Genomic DNA, 18524 nt, shown 5'->3' with positions numbered 1-18524 from the left:
AGGCGCTGTCCTAGGCTTGCTGGTCGCTGGTTTCAACGGCGGCGGCTTCTCCAGATCCAGCGATGCGAAGTGCTTCGCTGAAGACAAGAAAATCTGAATTTTAGCCTACGAGCGCTGAATATATACACGCTGGCCACACCCATTCTGACGGTTAGAAGGGTGTGGAGGGCGCGAAGCGCCCTCATTGGTTGCCGCGTTCAGAGCGCTCACCGATAGGCTTAAGCAGTTGCCGCCGAGCAGCCAATGAGCACGCTTATACAGCCTGCCTAGGTCTGTCGGCTGCTGCACTGCGTTGACAATGTATACAAAATTAAGGATAATTTTTTGGCTTCAGATCTCGAAGAAAGAAGACTTTCCCGATGCGTAAGCTATACCTTACGCAATACGAGAGACCTCTCGTAAGAGAACCACTAATGCCATGTAATGAGTGAGTAGGAATGAGTGAGAGTTAAAATTGTAATTTATTAACACAATTGAACTATTCTCCACAGTGATCAATCCCAAAAAAAGCTATAAGCTGCATTGACATAGCAATACCAGTGTTTCTCACAGGATTTTTGGTAAAGCTGTGGTGAGTGTGCCTCTAGGGGGGTTTGGGGGCATGCTCCCCCATAAGAAAATTTTGTGCATTTTAATGTTAAATTCATCAATCTGGTGCACTTTGAGAGTTCAAAATTAAAAGCTTCAACCCATATTCAGTGTGCAAATTAAGCAAAGAAAAATTCAAACCTCTTTTAGTTACAGTTTCTGTCTAGATTACACTACTACATAATAATAGTTATAATATTAGTCCAATGATATAATAGCCATATATTGTAAAACAAATGCACTGAAAAATAAAGGAAGCTTTCATGATTAGTTTTTGTACTAATTTCTATAGTTGGAAGAGATAAGCACATGATGTTTTATTTTGACGGAAACTGCACAGTTATTTTGGCGGAAAACATGATTTACAAACGAGTCTCATTAAATTTCTACTAAATTGCAGTAGCCTATTGGTAATCGTCAACTATGCAGATGTGGAAATAATGCGTAACTGGGTAATGGGTGACTACACTCATGACATATCCAAGTGTTTTGAAAGTAGTTCTGCTTACCGCAGGCTCTACACTTTCTCTCTCTCTCCTGATCCTCCTCACTATCATCATCAGCCACTGGAGCTGATTAAGGTCCTGTTGCTGCAGAAAACATATTTTGACTAGGGGTGTAACGGTTCACAAAATTCACGGTTCGATACGATACAATACGATACACTTTTGTCACGGTTCGGTTCGATACGATACACTTGTGTCACGGTTCGGTTCGATGCAATACACGTGTCACAGTTCGGTTCGGTACGTTTTTGATACAGCAAAAAGATGTAATTTTTTTTATTCTTTTATTTTTTTATTAAAACTAACATCATAAAGTACAATTTTTTTTTTTTACTTTGAGCAATTCTGGAGCTATAATTGACTCTTCTTAGGAGCATATAAAACAAAACAGCTCCTTGGAAAAAATGAAATGTAATATTGTAGTTGTCACATTCACTGTCTGTCATCGTCCTGTCTGCACTACAGTTCCCAGAATCCTCCTTGTTTCCACACCTGAACTCACTCCCTTCATTACCCGCCTGTTCGTCATCATCATCATCTGCATCACCTGTCTTGTGTTCATCTGTCTGTGTATTTAAGTTCCTTCTGTTCACTCATCACTTGTCGGTCAATGTTGAATGTTAGGTTTTCATTGTTCTGAGCACACGCTCCCTTTTGTTTGTATTTGTTTAATATCGAGAATTAAAACCTTGGAATTCATAATCTTCGTGTTCGTCTCCTACTTCATCCACCCAGAAGCCTGACAGATTGACCGACCATAAAAAAGGAAAAGATGGAGATATGGAGGCAGGCCTTTGTGGGAACCCGCCAAGCTGTGTTCCGGGGTACCCGTGGAGGTCACAGGGGAGGATATGGGCGATATATCTGCACAATCAAACCTATCTCCAGGGATGACTTCTCTGATCTCCCTCCTCTCATCAGTCCAGCTGAGCCTGCACTTCATGCCAGTCCAGCCGAACCTGCACTTCACGCCAGTCCAGCCAAGCCTGCACTTCACGCCAGATCTGCCGAAGCCAAGGCAGTATGCGTCATGCCCGCCGCCCCTGAGACTGTGAGCGTTATGCCCGCTGCACCTGTGACTGACAGCGTCGTGCCCGTCAAGCCAGAGACTTTCCGCCCAGTATCTCCTGTTCCTGTCCTCAGCCAGAGTCCGGACGAGAAGGACTTAATTGACCTTTTTTCAGAGCTTCCTTCGCCGCTGGTCCTGCCCAGCTCAGAGCCCTCTTCGCCGCTGGTCCTGCCCAGCTCAGAGCCCTCTTCGCCACTGGTTCCGCCCAGCTCAAAGCCCTCTTCGCCGCTGGTCCTGCCCAGCTCAGAGCCCTCTTCGCCGCTGGTCCTGCCCAGCTCAGAGCCCTCTTCGCCGCTGGTCCTGCCCAGCTCAGAGCCCTCTTCGCCGCTGGTCCTGCCCAGCTCAGAGCCCTCTTCGCCGCTGGTCCTGCCCAGCTCAGAGCCCTCTTCGCCGCTGGATCTGCCCAGCTCAAAGCCCTCTTCGCCGCTGGTCCTGCCCAGCTCAAAGCCCTCTTCGCCGCTGGTCCTGCCCAGCTCAAAGCTGAAGGGTCTTCTCCGCCATGGCCACCTGAAGGGTCTTCACCGCCGTGGCCACCTGAAGGGTCTTCTCCGCCATGGCCACCCGAAGGGTCTTCTCCGCCATGGCCACCCGAAGGGTCCGCACCGCCTTGGCCACCCGAAGGGTCCGGACCGCCATGGCCACCCGAAGGGTCCTCACTGCCGTGGTCGCCTGAGGGGACATCACCGCCCTGGCCACCCGAAGGGTCCTCTCCGCCCTGGCCACCCGAAGGGTCCTCTCCGCCGTGGCCGCCCGAGGGGTCCTCACCGCCGTGGCCGCCCGAGGGGTCCTCACCGCCGTGGCCGCCCGAGGGGTCGTCTCCGTCCTGGCCACGCCCACAGCCTGCTCCACCGTGACCACACCCACAGTCTGCTCCGCCCTGGAGGCTTCCTGCCTTGTCTCCCTTGCCTTGTCTTCCCCGTCAGCCTCCAGGGCGCCCACCCTCCCACCCCTTTGGTCTTTCTACGGCGCGAGGACGCGCCTACCGGGAGGGGGGAGTAATGTCACATTCACTGTCTGTCATCGTCCTGTCTGCACTACAGTTCCCAGAATCCTCCTTGTTTCCACACCTGAACTCACTCCCTTCATTACCCGCCTGTTCGTCATCATCATCATCTGCATCACCTGTCTTGTGTTCATCTGTCTGTGTATTTAAGTTCCTTCTGTTCACTCATCACTTGTCGGTCAATGTTGAATGTTAGGTTTTCATTGTTCTGAGCACACGCTCCCTTTTGTTTGTATTTGTTTAATATCGAGAATTAAAACCTTGGAATTCATAATCTTCGTGTTCGTCTCCTACTTCATCCACCCAGAAGCCTGACAGTAGTAGTTATAAATAAAGGTTTATTTTAGTTCAGATTAACATTTGAGGGCAGCAATTGTATTCATAATGTCAAAATAAAACCGACGCAATGTTACTTGAGGCATTATAGCCACTATTCCTGCCAAACTTCCATGCATGGTTGCAGTGAGTGTTACTACAGTAAATTCATGGTGAATGTTGCTGATCTGTGGACAACACTGGATAGTTCATTCATGGCACAATGTTTCTTCCTGGTTTCCACGTCAGCGCTGTTTGTTCCATTAATAACGGAGAAATGTGAATGTTTCTCACTAGATCTCGCAGCGATGTTATTACTTCTGTGGCGAATTCAAATGCTATCTTTACTGGATCTCTTATTAGCGCTGTGTAGTAACAGTGTCGCATGATCACGATCGGCTCGCGCTGCATTGGTCCAAACTGATTAACGGTCCTTCAACCACACAATAACGAGCAGTTTCGTTCCGCTTGCATTACGTTTGCCATTTGATGTTGGGCAATGTTGTGGTCGCGCCGGCGTCTCTTACATTATGAGCGCGCTTGCCACGCGCAACGCGCCTACATTTGAAATAAAATTTTGGTCGGCAGGAAAAATGGTCCAACGTTCGTTCGGTTTGAAAATGCGTACCGAACACCGAACCGAAAGCCTCGTACCGAACGGTTCAATACGAATACGTGTATCGTTACTCCCCTAATTTTGACACATTTTACAGCGTTCTGTATCTATTTTTTACGCAATTTCTCTGCACATTCCTTGCGTTTTTTCTCCATCTCTCAGACTATTTTGACAGATACACACTGACACAGACCCAAAGGAGGTGGTTAAAGATGTGATTGGCCCAGCTCAGTGTCAATCAAGAAAAGAACCAATGGGCCTACGTGTTCCATGGGCCGGTGTGTCCGAAAAAAAAACTAACGCTGCCTTTTTTTGACCAATGCATTACACAGGCACTAACCCAGCGCCGCCAATTAAGCAAAACAAAACAAAACGAATGGGCCGCCGATGTACTAGTTTTATGGGCCATTAAGTAGCCTAAACAAACAAACATTTTTTATATAGCCTACATATGAGATGCATCGGCCCAAAAAGCACGTCGGCCCACCGGGAATCTCCCGGTAGTCCCGATGGCCAGTACATGCCTGGTTCCTAGTGCAACAGTGCCGCTTACTTTTTCAGTGGAGTTCTCTAAGTGCAGTTTGATTTTTTTCAAGAGAAACCTGTCCTGACCTCTCTGGTTTGAAGCTCTCGGGGTTGCTCCAGTAATCCGGGTCTCTGTGGAGGGCGAAGGTCGGGATCATGACGACCATATCTTTAGGGATGATGACACCGTTGATTTCCACCGTTTTCTTGCAGACCCGTTCGAGTCGAGCTCCGACAGGGAACAGCCGGAGGGACTCGTTCAGCGCGGCGTCCAGATAGTCCATGTTCATGACGGCTTCGTAGTCCACCGGGGCCTTCAACACACAATCAATGGTTAAAGTTTCAAACTCACTACGCCGATCCCAACTAGTGTTTTAATGGAGTACTACCTTATTTGGGAAGGTCTCGTCGATCTCCTCCTGCAGTTTCTTCATGGCCTCTGGGTTGGTTGCGAGATTGTAGAATAAGAACGACAGAGTGCTGCTGCTGGTCTCGTAACCGGCGAAGATGAAGATCATGGCCTGCGATAAGATCTCGTGGTCGCTCAGACCTGCACAGGACACAGTTTAACGTATGTGTCTTCACATATGGAAGAAAGATCTTTCTCATGGTTAACCATCTGAGATGCTTCACCTTTCTCTGTGTGTTCCTCGCCATGCTGAGTTTTCCCTGCCGTCTGAGAATCGACCATCAGCTGCAGGAAGTCAACTCTCTTCTGCAGGAATTCAGAAGAGTGGTTTAAAACATCATGGGCCCTATCTTGCACCCAGCGTAATTGACTTTGTACACCGACGCATGTATAATTCCTATTTTGCACCCGCGCACAGTGGACTTTTCCCTCCACAGACGCACGTCGGTAAATTAGGGAATGAACTTGCGCTCCCGGGGGCGGTTCAGCGAAAAGAGGAGGCGTGTTCCGGCGCAAACGTTCCCTCGTGCTATTTTACAGGTTTAGAAAACAATTCCGTCACTGACCAGGAAAAACCTAGTCTAAAGTCAGTGGCGCGTTGCTCAGATGCTATTTTAAGGGCGCATGGTTGGCCTTAATGTAGCGTGTGCACAACGTGCATAAACTTTGCTTCTCTCATCTACACAGAAGCAGCAGTTTTCATTTTTGCAAATCATACATTATTACAAGGAAAAATATTAACACAGAAGGGAAATCATTATTGTGTCCATGAAGATGTGAAAAAATAGGCATAAATCTAGCTTACACAGTTACCCAAATTATTATTATAAGCCTGTTTAACCGAAGCTAATTTGGGTGTGTTTCTCCATCCCCAATGTCACTTCTCTGTGTTTTACGGCCCTGATGAGAACGTCGGTCTCCTCGGCTGTGAACCGCTCCTGGTGTGCGTCTGGCAAATCCGCCGTTATAAGCAATCTGCCATGGAACAAGCGTGCCTGCTCTTAAAGGGAATCTAAGATGTGATTGGTTTATTTCACGTTACGCCCAACCCATTTTAGTTTTGCGTCGGGTGCAAGAGTAATTTATCCCGCCGGTATAATAGCAACAGCACCCGAGATCCACCCACAAAATTACTTGCGTTTCGCATTTGATACTTGTGTTTCAGATCGTTAAAATAGGGCCCCATGACTGTATAGTTGTTCATGTTGAGTATTTGTTTTACCTTCTTGTGGTCGTTGGCCACTCTTTCAGACTTGATCTTCTGTAAGGCAGCGTAGAAGAAATCGGTCACAGATATTGGGAAAAATGCTAAATCCATTTTTTCCAGGATGGGGATGACGAAAGGAAACATAGCTACAGAAGAAATTGTAAAATCTCTTAACAGGGAACATTCTCAGGACTTTGGCTAATGTTCTGGCAAGATTCTCTCAAAGTTATGAACAAATGTTCTTCCATTAACATTCATGGAATGTTCGTTCAAAGTTTTCTAGTCTTTAATAATGTTCTCAAACGTTTGCACATAAACATTATTTATATATCATTCATGGAGTGTTTTTTCCTGAACCATTTTTGTTGGACGTTTGTCTAACGTTTTTTAAATGTTACTACTTGTTTCAGAACATTCAAAAGTTACATTCCCATAATGTTTGTAAAATGAGAAAATGGAATGTTCCTTTAACATTTGCATAACCAAGAAAAGAGCTTTTGAAGTGTGTTATCTGACAGGCCTAGTTGAGTTCTTTACCACTGATTAGCAACATAGGGTTTAGGACGTCAAACTTCAGCATTTTCTTTATGTTGGTCACAAATGGATCTGTGGGGTTGTTGAGGGAGTCGATGTCCACGCTGAACGCTGTGCTGGTCACCACATCCATACTGTACGCGCCGAAGAACCTGAACACATGCAGTCAAGAGAAAGACATTATTATTCTCATCTGATAAACATAAAGCCTATATACCCAATATGTAGTGAATGTTTCCTCTGTTCGGGAGGTTATTAAAGGTGATTGGTGAGAAAATTGAAAACCTTTGCTCTGTTAATTATAGTGATATTATTGCGGCTCTGTTCTTATCTCTTCAGATAACTAAGTGTTTGTGATATTATGCAATATGTCTCACTCTTTAATATCCACGTTTTCTCCTCGTGTTGCTGATTTCCCCAGATTCTGAACTAGAATTTGAGAGTGTGTCTTCATGATGCCAAACATCTAGAGTGAGAAGCAGAAGTACATCATCTTCATCACACACAGGTAATGTTTGATATTTATTATGAAGAGAATCAAACACACACACACATCCTCCTCAGCATGAATGATTCTGTAGTTCAGTTCAAATTAGACATTCATCTCAAACTGAATTCTTGTTTGTTTTTATTGTAGCGCAATAGTACTGCCTTCACATAACGCTTCAGATAAGCGATGTAATAAATACTGCTGTAAAACTTGTTTGCGTGAGAATGATCCAGATAAAACCTCACGGACCTCCTTTAACCTCCCGCTGGTGAAAGAAGGCGAGAGGACGCTGCGTATTCTCCTCCAGTCGTTGTCTTCAGCGATGGACACAGCGTCGTACAGCGGCCCGTTCAGTCGGAAGTTCTGCCAGATCATAGGACAAATGTGGACACAGTGAAGGTTTAAAACATAAAAGGTTTACGCTGAGGTTGCGAGCGTTGCTGCAGGAAGCACTCATCCAGCTTGCTTTTTTTTTCGCTTCCTGCTTATCAAGTGGCCAGTTGATGTTGAGTCTGGCTACTGCACGCGTCACAACCTCTACGAGCTCCTCATAAGCAGGAACGTGAACCGGCGAGTCTAGTTCACGTTCATCCGCCTCGATGCAGAGTTCATCCACTTAGAAGCAGACAACTCAAGCATCGGACCCTCGTCACGGGCAGAAGAAGCCGCAGCACGGGCTTCTGCACCATGAACTGGGGCTTCAGAACCTTTAGACGAAGAATGAGAAGGTGCCGCAGCAGTCTCATTCTCGTCTGCAAGGTTCTTTTGTGAACCACACGATCTGCATCACCACGCCGCCTCAACGGACGCGGGACCCGAACCGCGGGGAACGTGAACCTGGCCATCCTCGTCAAAGACAGCCAAGCGGGAGCGCAGCACTTTGATAGAAAGTGACTCACAATGACCACAAGCAGCCCCCTCGAGAGCTGCCCAGGCGTGCTGCACTCCCAAACAGTCCACACATAACTGATGTGTGTCCCCACCTGTAATATATCTAGGGCAGGGGTGCACACATTTTTTGAACTGCTCACTCGCCATATTTTGCTCAGATACTTGACAAACAACACCAAATATAACAGACAGAACAGAGAGCCCTTGCTGAAGAGCGAAAGCTAACGCGTGTGTGTGCCGGCGTCATTTTATACTTCCGGGTATGCCGTCACATATTACGTCATGACGCAACACCAATCAGGATTGGAATAGTTTCATTCATACTTTAGAGGCGCGCGCTTCAGGGAGCGTCCCCAAAGAGTCATTTTTACGACGCAGTGCGAGTTCCCTCGAAAGGGAACTTTGCGTTCTCTCACAAATATTTTGCGTTCCCAAAGAAACTTTGCGTTCTGTCAAAAATCTTTTGTGTTCCCAGATTGCATTCTCCACAGTAAATATGTTTTTTTTAAACCGTTTGATTTGGGGAAGCGGTTGGGACGGGACGGGAAGTTTGGGTTTGCCCAACTTTCGTCATTATTACTGGGCAGCGAACTGCAGAACAAGTAGAAGTAAGAAGTTCAAGTAGACACCCCCTCCTGTTCTAGCGATAGAACAAAATACCATCCACTCATCTCTTTCTGCTCTGCTTTTTTCAGCACCTTTGCCTATCAAAGATGTTCCCAAAAATAATGTAATCCTTAACAATCCATCAAAATATGGTACCAGATCAGAAAGGTAATTAATACCAAGTACTTCGCTGTTTACTCCTATCTGTTATAATCATGCGTTCAAACCCTCACTTACAGATAAAGTTTTTTAGGGAATGGCAAGGTAAAGGAATTCTCAGTATGAAAGATTTGTATATTAATAATGCATTTCCCTCCTTTTCTCAACTCAGCGAGAGAGTTGACCTTCCCTATTTTCACTTCTTCAGATATCTTCAAGTTAGGAACTATGTTTGTATAAATATTACACACTTTGAAATTGTGCCTTTAGAATGTAAAATATTTGATTTATTTTCTAACTCTCCTAATGCCAAGGGCCGAACATCCCTATTTGTAAATTCTTTTAAAGATAATACATTACATAAATCATTTCATTTGAAAAATGCTTGGGAAGAAGATTTAAGGATTCAGGTTTCTGAGACTGTTTGGGACAAATGCCTTTTATCTGTTTATTCTTGTTCTATAAATTCAAGACACCAACTTATTCAGTACAAGGTATTACATAGACTTCACTATTCTAAAATAAAGCTTAGCAAATTCTATTCTTCTGTCTCCCCTATATGTGATAAGTGTAAAGCTGCCAAAGGTACCTTAGCACATCTTTTTTGGTTATGCGCATATATTCAGAGTTTTTGGCTAGAAATTTTCCAGTTTTTGCCAAAGTCTATAACTGTGTTCCTGACCCAGTGATAGCAATTCTTGGTTGGTCAGACTCATTGGAGTCTCTCAGTCCAAAGGTACGGTTACCTGTTCAATATGGTATGATTGTAGCTAAGAAAGTTATCTTGCTTTTGTGGAAGAAAAACACTAGACCCCTCTTTTCTGACTGGCTAACTGGACTCACTTCTACGTTACATCTGGAAAGAATTAGATACTCCATTTCCAGGAATTCTGCAAAATTCAACAAGATGTGGAAACCAGTTTTTACTTTTTTGTCGAACCAGAAAGACTAATTATCTATTTATTTATTTTTTTCAGATCTGTAAAAATTACTTTCTGTAATTATTGTGATTACACTTTGCAGCAGAGGTTGGCTTTGTATATCGCCATCCTTTTTTTGTATTATCATCCTTTCACCATTTCAATCCATTTAAATTCTAGACCTAATCATTCGACAACTACTGCTCTTTTAAAACCTACTAATGATGTGTTTTCAGCATCTGATACTGGTCTTACAGCGGCTGATCTTACAGCGGCTATTTTTATTGATCTCAAAAAAGCTTTTGATTTGGTGGATCACTATCTACTTTTAGATAAGCTGTATGCAAATGGTTTATCTCAAAATGCATTATTATAGTTCGTATCTACATAATAGAAAACAATGTGTTGTTCTTAAAGGGAGTAGATCTGATTTATTTGTTCAACAAAGAGGTGTACCCCAAGGTTCGACGCTGGGTCCACTTCTTTTCTCTATTTTTATTAATGATCTGCCTTTAATCTGTTCTAATTCCTCTGTTCAACTATATGCAGATGATACTGTCATTTATACGTCTAAACCACATTTATTGCAAATTCAAACTGCTCTTCAATTGGATTTTAATACCTTACAGAAATGGCAGTTATCTAATAAATTACTGGTCAATAAAACTAAATCTTACACTATGGTCTTTGGAACAAGACAAACTCTTAAAACAAAATCTAATTATTACTAATTATAATTTTTATAATTATACAAAATCTAATTATAACGTGCAATGACAGTACTTCTCTGCATGAGGTTGATAAAGTTAAATACTTGGGTTTATGGCTTGATTATGAAATTACATTCAAACCTCACATTGACCACCTTCTTGACAAAATTAATTTTGCAACCTGTGTTTTATTTCGATCCAGAAACTGTTTTACACTTAGTGTCCGAAAAAAACTTGCCACACAACTGATATTGCTACTTTTTGACTATGCCGATGTTGTTTATCAAAATGCATCTAAAACTAGCCTTCTACCCCTTAATACAGCATACAATAATCTCTGTAGATTTTCTCTTGGATGTTCCTATAATACTCATCACTGTGTAATGTATAATTCACTTAAATGGCCCTCACTCAATATAAGAAGACCCATACATTGGCTGAAACTCATATTTAAATGTGTACATTTTAGCTATCCTCAATATCTACAACAGCTTCTGGTGCCGTATTCTTCAATTCATAACCTTAGGCATTCTACACAATATTTTTTTTGTTCACTCCTATAGTCAAAAAAGCAATAGGAAAGAGAGCATTTATATTTAAGGCTCCTTCAGACTGGAATAACTTACCTTCAAACATACAATCTTTAATATATTTAATATATTTAAATTAAACTTATCATTTTACATATTTAAAAATAGTTTGTCTTCTTATTTTGAGCTAAATTGTTCTTGTTTCAGATGATGATATACCTGTATATAATTTACAAGTCACTATATTTTTTATCTATGTTATGTTTTTGTTGGCAAGTATTTGTTCACAGCCACTGTGTGGCTATCAAGTGGTTGTATTCACCTAAATACTTCTCTTTTTGATGTTTTTTTGTTTTATTTTTTGTTGTTTTTGTTGTAGTGTGTTGATTGTGGTATTGTTTATGTCTTATTATTCTATTGTAATGTGTTTGATTTGTCCCTTGTTCTGTATTGTATTGTAAATTAGGACACCCACAAAAATGAAGGGGTGAAGGGGTTTATCCTATTCAATAAACTTATATATACATTATTTTTGTTTCATTTGACATATTGCACAGATTTTTGTTATATGAAGGGTCTCTTTGTCTGTTATTGTCTGTTTTTGATGTTTGAAAACCATAATAAAAATAATATACATACAAACTTACATACAAATACATACATACAATACATACAAATCTTTTGCGTTCCCAAAGAAACCTTGCGTTCTTTCACAAATCTTTTGTGTTCCCAGAAAAACTTTGCGTTCTCAATACAAACCTTTTGCGTTCCCTGAGAAAATTTGCATTCTCACACAAATCTTTTGCATTCCCAGAGAAACATTTGCGTTCCCAAAGAAACTTTGCATTCTAAATACAAATCTTTTGCGTTCCCTGAGAAACTTTGCGTTCTCTCACAAATCTTTGGCGTTCCCAAAGAAACTTTGCGTTCTAAATACAAATCTTTTGCATTCCCAGAGAAACTTTGCGTTCTCTTGCAAATCTTTTGCGTTCCCAAAGAAACCTTGCGTTCTCTCACAAATCTTTTGTGTTCCCAGAAAAACTTTGCGTTCTCAATACAAATCTTTTGCATTCCCAGAGAAACTTTGCATTCTCCTGCAAATCTTTTGCGTTCCCAAAGAAACCTTGCGTTCTCTCACAAATCTTTTGCGCTCCCAAGAGAAACTTTGCGTTCCCTCACAAATCTTTTGCGTTCCCAGAGAAACTTTGCGTTCTAAATACAAATCTTTTGCATTCCCAGAGAAACTTTGCGTTCTCTTGCAAATCTTTTGCGTTCCCAAAGAAAGCTTGTGTTCTCTCACAAATCTTTTGCGTTCCCAAGAGAAACTTTGCGTTCCCTCACAAATCTTTGCGTTCCCTCACAAATCTTTTGCGTTCCTAGAGAAACTTTGCGTTCTAAATACAAATCTTTTGCATTTCAAGAGAAACTTTGCGTTCTCTTGCAAATCTTTTGCGTTCCCAAAGAAATCTTGTGTTCTTTCACAAATCTTTTGTGTTCCCAGAAAAACTTTGCATTCTCAATACAAACCTTTTGCGTTCCCTGAGAAAATTTGCGTTCTCTCACAAATCTTTTGCGTTCCCAGAGAAACTTTTGCGTTCCCTCACAAATCTTTTGCGTTCCCAGAGAAAGTTGCATTCTCTTGCAAATCTTTTGCATTCCCAAGAGAAACTTTGCGTTCTCTCAAAAATTGTATGTGTTTTCTGAAAGAAACTTTGCGTTCTCTCAAAAATATTTTGCGTTCCAAGATGAACTTTGCATTCCCTCACAAATCTTTTGTGTTCCTAGATAAACTTTTGCGTTCTCTCACAAATCTTTTGTTCTCAGAAAAACTTTGCGTTCTCAATACAAATCTTTTGCGTTCCCAGAGAAACTTTTGCGTTCCCTCACAAATATTTTGCGTTCCCAGAGAAAGTTGCATTCTTTTGCAAATCTTTTGCGTTCCCAGATAAAGTTGCTTTCTCTTGCAAATCTTTTGTGTTCCCAGATAAAGTTGTGTTCTCTTGCAAATCTTTTGCGTTCCCAAGAGAAACTTTGCATTCTCGCAAAAATCTTGTGTTCCGAAAGAAACTTTGCGTTCCCTCACAAATCTTTTGTTTTCCCAGATTAACTTTGCGTTCTCTCAAAAATATTTTGTGTTACCAGAGAAACTTTGCATTCCTTCACAAATCTTTTGCTTTCCTAGATAAACTTTGCGTTCCCTCACTAATCTTTTGCGTTCCCAGGGAAAGTTGCGTTCTCTTGCAAATCTTTTTTGTTCCCAGAGAAAGTTGTGTTCTCTTGCAAATCTTTTGCGTTCCCAAGAGAAACTTTGCGTTCTCTCAAAAATATTATGTGTTCCGAAAGAAACTTTACGTTCTCTCAAAAATATCTTGTGTTCCCAGAGAAACTTTGCGTTTCTCCAAAGTCAAAGAGGAACTAGACCGGATGGAGAAGATTGGGGTCATAGACCGTGTTGAAGAACCGACTGAATGGTATGCGGGTATGGTCCCTATAGTGAAAACGTCAGGGAAAATTCGCATTTGCATGGACTTAACCCATCTGAACGAGAGCGTCATCAGAGAGAGACACACCTTACCAGCAGTGGATGAGACACTGGCCAAGCTGGAAGAAGCCAGAGTCTTCACAAAGCTCGACATCAGGCTTCTGGCAGGTACCACTCCACAAAGACTCAATGCTGTTGACCACGTTCATCACACCAGAGGGCCGCTACTACTTCAAAAGGTTCCCGAACACTTCCAAAAGAGGATTTCTCAGCTGATTGATGGCGTTGACGGAGTCCTATGTCATGCTGATGATGTCCTGGTTATAGGAAGAGACCGGGCAGAGCATGACGACAGGCTGCACAGGGTGCTACAGAAATTCAGAGAGGCTGGGCTCACTCTGAATGAGAAATGCCAGTTTGCCCTGACAGAGATCCGTTTCCTGGGTCATGTCATAAATTCTCAGGGCATCAGAGCAGACCCAGGTAAAATAAAGGCAATCCTGGAGATGCCAGAGACAAAGGATGTGGCGGATGTTTGCCGTTTCATGGGCATAATGAACTTTGTAGGCAAATTTTCACCATGCCTGCCAGATCTGACAAAGCCCATTCGTGACCTGTTGAAGACAGAGAACAGCTGGACATGGGGAGCACCCCAACAGAAAGCGTTCCTGGAGACAAAAAAAGAATTGGGATCAGAGACTGTCTTAGCCCAGTACAGCCCAAATCACGAAAACTATGGTATCGGCGGGTGCATCTTCATATGGACTTGGAGGTGTCCTGACACAAAAACAGAGAGACGGAGAGTGGAGACCTGTCGTCTTCATTTCTAGAAGTCTGAACAAAGCCGAATCAAGATATGCCCAGATAGAAAAGGAGGCTTTGGCTGTGACTTGGGCATGTGAGCGCTTGGCGAGGATACTTGAGTGGACTGGACTTTACCATGAGAACTGATCACAAGCCACTCATAACACTCCTGAAGTCCAGAGCGCCGAGGATTATCAAATTCAGACTCAGGCTGCTCAGATTCAACTTCGACATCATCCATGTCCCAGGTAAAAATCTGATAACAGCTGACGCCCTGTCCAGAGCGCCTCTTGCACTAGGAACATCAAGGTATCAACAAATGCCTAGCAAGGGCCAGAGAATCAGTCTGGTGGCCAGGCGTCACGTCTGCTGTAAAGCAAATGGTCGAGAGATGTGAGATTTGCGCACGCGAAGCTCAAACACCAATCAAGCTTCTGCTCACAACAGAACTCCCAAGCAGACCATGGCAGAGGGTTGCAGCTGATCTCTTCCAGTGGCAGAATGGGAACTATTTAGTCATGATAGACTACTTATCTCGCTATATATTGAAGTTTGCTCCCTACCTGGCAGCACATCAGCAAAACAGACTATTGCAAGACTTAAAGCTGTGTTTGCCAGATATGGATGCCCAGAAGTGCTTGTCACGGACAATGGTCCGCAATTCTCCTGTCATGAATTCGCTCGGTTTGCACGGGATTATACCTTTGCCCATGTGACAAGCAGCCCCCGTTACCCCTGCAGCAATGGGGAGGCTGAACGGGCCGTCAGAACTGTGAAGTCCCTTTTAGTGAAAGAGGGAGATTTCCACAAAGCTCTGCTGGCCTACAGGGCCACTCCATTGGTGCACGGCAGCTCCCCAGCACAACTACTGATGGGGAGGAGAATCAGAACACCGGTCCCCGTGTCACCGGAGTAGTTACAACCACAGTGGCCCGATCTTGAGAGGTTAAGAGAAAAAGACACGGTGTTGAAACTGCAACAGCAACAAACGTTCAACCGGAGACACCGTACTCAAACCTTACCACCTCTCCAGCCTGGACAGCACGTGTGGATCAAACTCACATGCACAAGAGGGACTGTTGTTAGTCCAGCACCTACACCATGCTCATACGAGGTAGAGACCCTGGAGGAAGGACGTCTGCGACGCAACCATTCACACCTCAGGGAAGTTCCAGTGCCTCCAACATCAGGTGACATGACAATGACTAGGTCAGGGAGACTGTCTAAGGCTCTTGAGAAACTGGACATTTGAACATGAAACACACACATACACATCACAGAGGATAAGAAAAAAAATGGTCATAATTTTCTGTTTGAAAAGTGAAATGTTTATTAGAAAAGCCAAGTTCTGATTTATTTAATCTTGCAGTTACTTCAAGATAAAGTCTACAAAAGGGCTACCGTGAAGTAAAATGTCTTCTGTTAATTGCTCTGTTTACACTTTTAAGTTTGAAAAGAATTTGAAGAAATTCGTAAAGTTATAAATTAAGTGAGTGAAATAACTAAGTAGCCAGACTGTTGAATGTATTTCATTATTTTAAGGAGGAACAATACAATAGAGGAACAATACAATCATCACCGTGTCCTTCAAGGGTTCTGTAGTATTTCAAAACTATTTCATTTCAGAATGATGATGGTGATTTTACCCTTCTGTTGGTGAAGAGAGAGTAACATTCTTTAATCAAGATGGTTTTGATGATGGATTGATCCATGATGCACAGAACGGGCTGCCTCGCATCGTAGATACTGTGAGAAACAAACAATTCAGAAAGAAACACTACATTCAGAAGAATCATTCAGTTCACTAAAATTGTACGATTGATTCACTGTCATTATCATGGTCTCATAATGACCGTCTTCCTCGGCTCTTCATTACAGATCTTACTGATCTCATAATGTTGAACGTTCAAACATGTTTGTCATTTCATCTTAAACTGAGTCATTTCTGTTTCAGATGTTCTGAAATGATTCTTTCAGATGATTCATTGAGATTGATCAGTGAAGTGTCATCCGTTAGTCTCATACTCACCCCCAGACTCGTCCATACTTCTTGAAACACTCAAGATCGAAATTATAAAACCCCTGAAAGCACAGCGACAGACGAGTTCACATTCAGACACGTTCAGAAGAGTCATAAGATAAACACTGAGAGAAGACTTTAGTATCATCTGTGTGATTGATTTGACACAGACAGGTTCACATTAGATTCGCATGGATCATTAAAGAACCTGCGATGGACTGACGGAGAACCAGTAGATCATCGAGATCCAGATGTGACCAAAGGTCAGTTAAACACAATATCAGACTCATGCTGTATTTGCTTTATAATAAACTCACCTCTCTATATCTCAGCATCGTTCCGAAGAACGGAATGGGTTTGGGACCCGGTATTCCCAACTTCTTGAACTGACTGTGAGGCCAGTATCCATATCTGGAAGTGACATCAAAACCATTTAAGTCACAATCCCAGCTAAAAAAAAAAATTTTGATAATGTTTTGCTAATGTTCTTATTACATTATGAAAATGTTGTTTCTGAATGTTCTCACATTTTTTTTTCTTGTTTATATGAACCTTAAGGAAACATTTCATTTTATCATTTGTCAAACATTGTGGAAACTTTTAAAGTTTCTCTGTTCTTTTAAAGAAACTATAGCGGCAACCTATAGCCGCTGAGAGGCTAAGCAGCAGGAAAAATCTGTGACGCGTCACGCGTTTTCTTGCATTTACATTCCAATAACGTTTTATCTGAACGTTCTAAAACTGGTTTAAATGTAAAAGATTAGTTTAAAATATGAACGTCCAAATGCAAAAAATGCTCCATGAATGATGTATAAATAATATTTTTGTGCTAAAGTTTTGAGAACATTATTAAAGACCAGATCATTTTGATCTAAAATTCTATTAATGTTACTGGAAGAACGTTTGTTCATAACTTTGAGAGGATGTTTCCCATTAGCTGTGATTTTAGACAGATATTACGACACATACAGCATTAGATTTTTGAATTGTTTAAAGTCAAGTCACCTTTATTTATACAGCGCTTTTTACAATACAGAGTGTTTCAAATCAGCTTTACAGTGATAACAGGAAAATAATGCAACAAACTATTTAACTGTTAGAATATCAGCTGATACAGTGACTGTAATAATCAGCCCTGCATCTCTACATGAGTCAAATGAGTTACTAATTGACTCCTTTTTATTAAGATTCTAGAACTAGAACTAATTATTCAGTTTAGTAGAGTCATGAATCACTCACATAACCAGAAGTGCCACAAACAGCATGAGCAGAGCCCATGTTTCAGCTGAGAAGAACAGACCGTAGCTCATGGTTCCTGATCCCGAGACGCTCAGACTAGAAACACACAGCGAGGAGCAGGAGATTTATTCTGATCTCGGATTACACATTAACCCTCTGGGGTCGGCAGTCACGCCGGCGTGATCTGCTCGCTTTTTTTCTTATCAGTGCAAAAGAGACTCAAAATACTCTGTCGATTTTGATCTTACATACAAGTGTTAAACATCATTTGATCCTGTTAAGTGTGTATTTCTTTTGTATATACTCACAATAAAAACAAAGTGTTGTGCTTTTTGCCAAATAAAGAAAAGTAAACATGATGCGAGTTCTGCTTTCTCTCTGTCAGTGAAGTCCATTCTGAAACGCGACCGAAAATGAACTGTAACTCAGCGAATACTCAGTCAAACAGGCATAAAGACACACAGGCATGAAGCTTGAATTATCTTCTTTTAAATTAAGTAAATTTTATAAAAAACAAATATTCTCAGTTTATGTAATCTGTATGAAAAGAGAGAGATGTCAGTCGTTCTCAGCTCATTAAGTTTAAATGTGACCACGCCCACGGAGAGCGCACGCTATTCAAACGCAAATGATCTGAGGCAATCCATGCAAACGTGTCAACGCCCACATCAGCTGGATAACACACATCAAATTTAGTCAGACTCGTGCACTTTATGTCGTCTTGCTTCGCTGTGAGGAATAATCCTTGGGAATAATTTCAACACGATCTCATGAATGTGCGTATCTATAGCACGAATGATATTTCTCGTATCATTTATACGCCAAAAAGAGTTTTTTGCGTTCAAATGATACGCACTTTAAACCCCTTGGGTAGGATTAGGGGTGAGGAGTGCGTGCGTAT

General features: G+C 42.2%; 1 protein-coding gene across 2 annotated transcripts in view; it reads right to left on the bottom strand.

The window, feature by feature from the left end:
• Positions 1 to 17733, bottom strand: part of LOC307154392 (cytochrome P450 3A30-like) — a 41901-nt gene extending 24168 nt beyond the window's left edge. The window contains exons 1-11 of one of the 2 annotated variants that reach the window (XM_079864307.1): positions 17624 to 17733; positions 16702 to 16795; positions 16394 to 16446; positions 16011 to 16110; positions 7512 to 7625; positions 7150 to 7238; positions 6776 to 6924; positions 6254 to 6384; positions 5256 to 5337; positions 5012 to 5172; positions 4710 to 4936 (exon numbers count right to left, since the gene is read on the bottom strand). In XM_079864307.1, coding sequence (XP_079720433.1) covers positions 4710 to 4936; positions 5012 to 5172; positions 5256 to 5337; positions 6254 to 6384; positions 6776 to 6924; positions 7150 to 7238; positions 7512 to 7625; positions 16011 to 16110; positions 16394 to 16446; positions 16702 to 16795; positions 17624 to 17694 — 1271 coding nt within the window. In that variant the 5' untranslated portion in view covers positions 17695 to 17733. The remainder of the gene's footprint in view (positions 1 to 4709; positions 4937 to 5011; positions 5173 to 5255; positions 5338 to 6253; positions 6385 to 6775; positions 6925 to 7149; positions 7239 to 7511; positions 7626 to 16010; positions 16111 to 16393; positions 16447 to 16701; positions 16796 to 17623) is intronic. The other variant, XM_079864308.1, reaches the window with a different exon arrangement.
• Positions 17734 to 18524: the final 791 nt, after the last annotated feature.

The sequence above is a fragment of the Squalius cephalus genome (genome assembly GCF_949319135.1).
Source record: "Squalius cephalus genome assembly, chromosome: 2".
Classification (NCBI taxonomy): domain Eukaryota; kingdom Metazoa; phylum Chordata; class Actinopteri; order Cypriniformes; family Leuciscidae; genus Squalius; species Squalius cephalus.
Note: the sequence above shows the minus strand (reverse complement) of the source record. Positions and strands in the feature narration are given on the sequence as shown.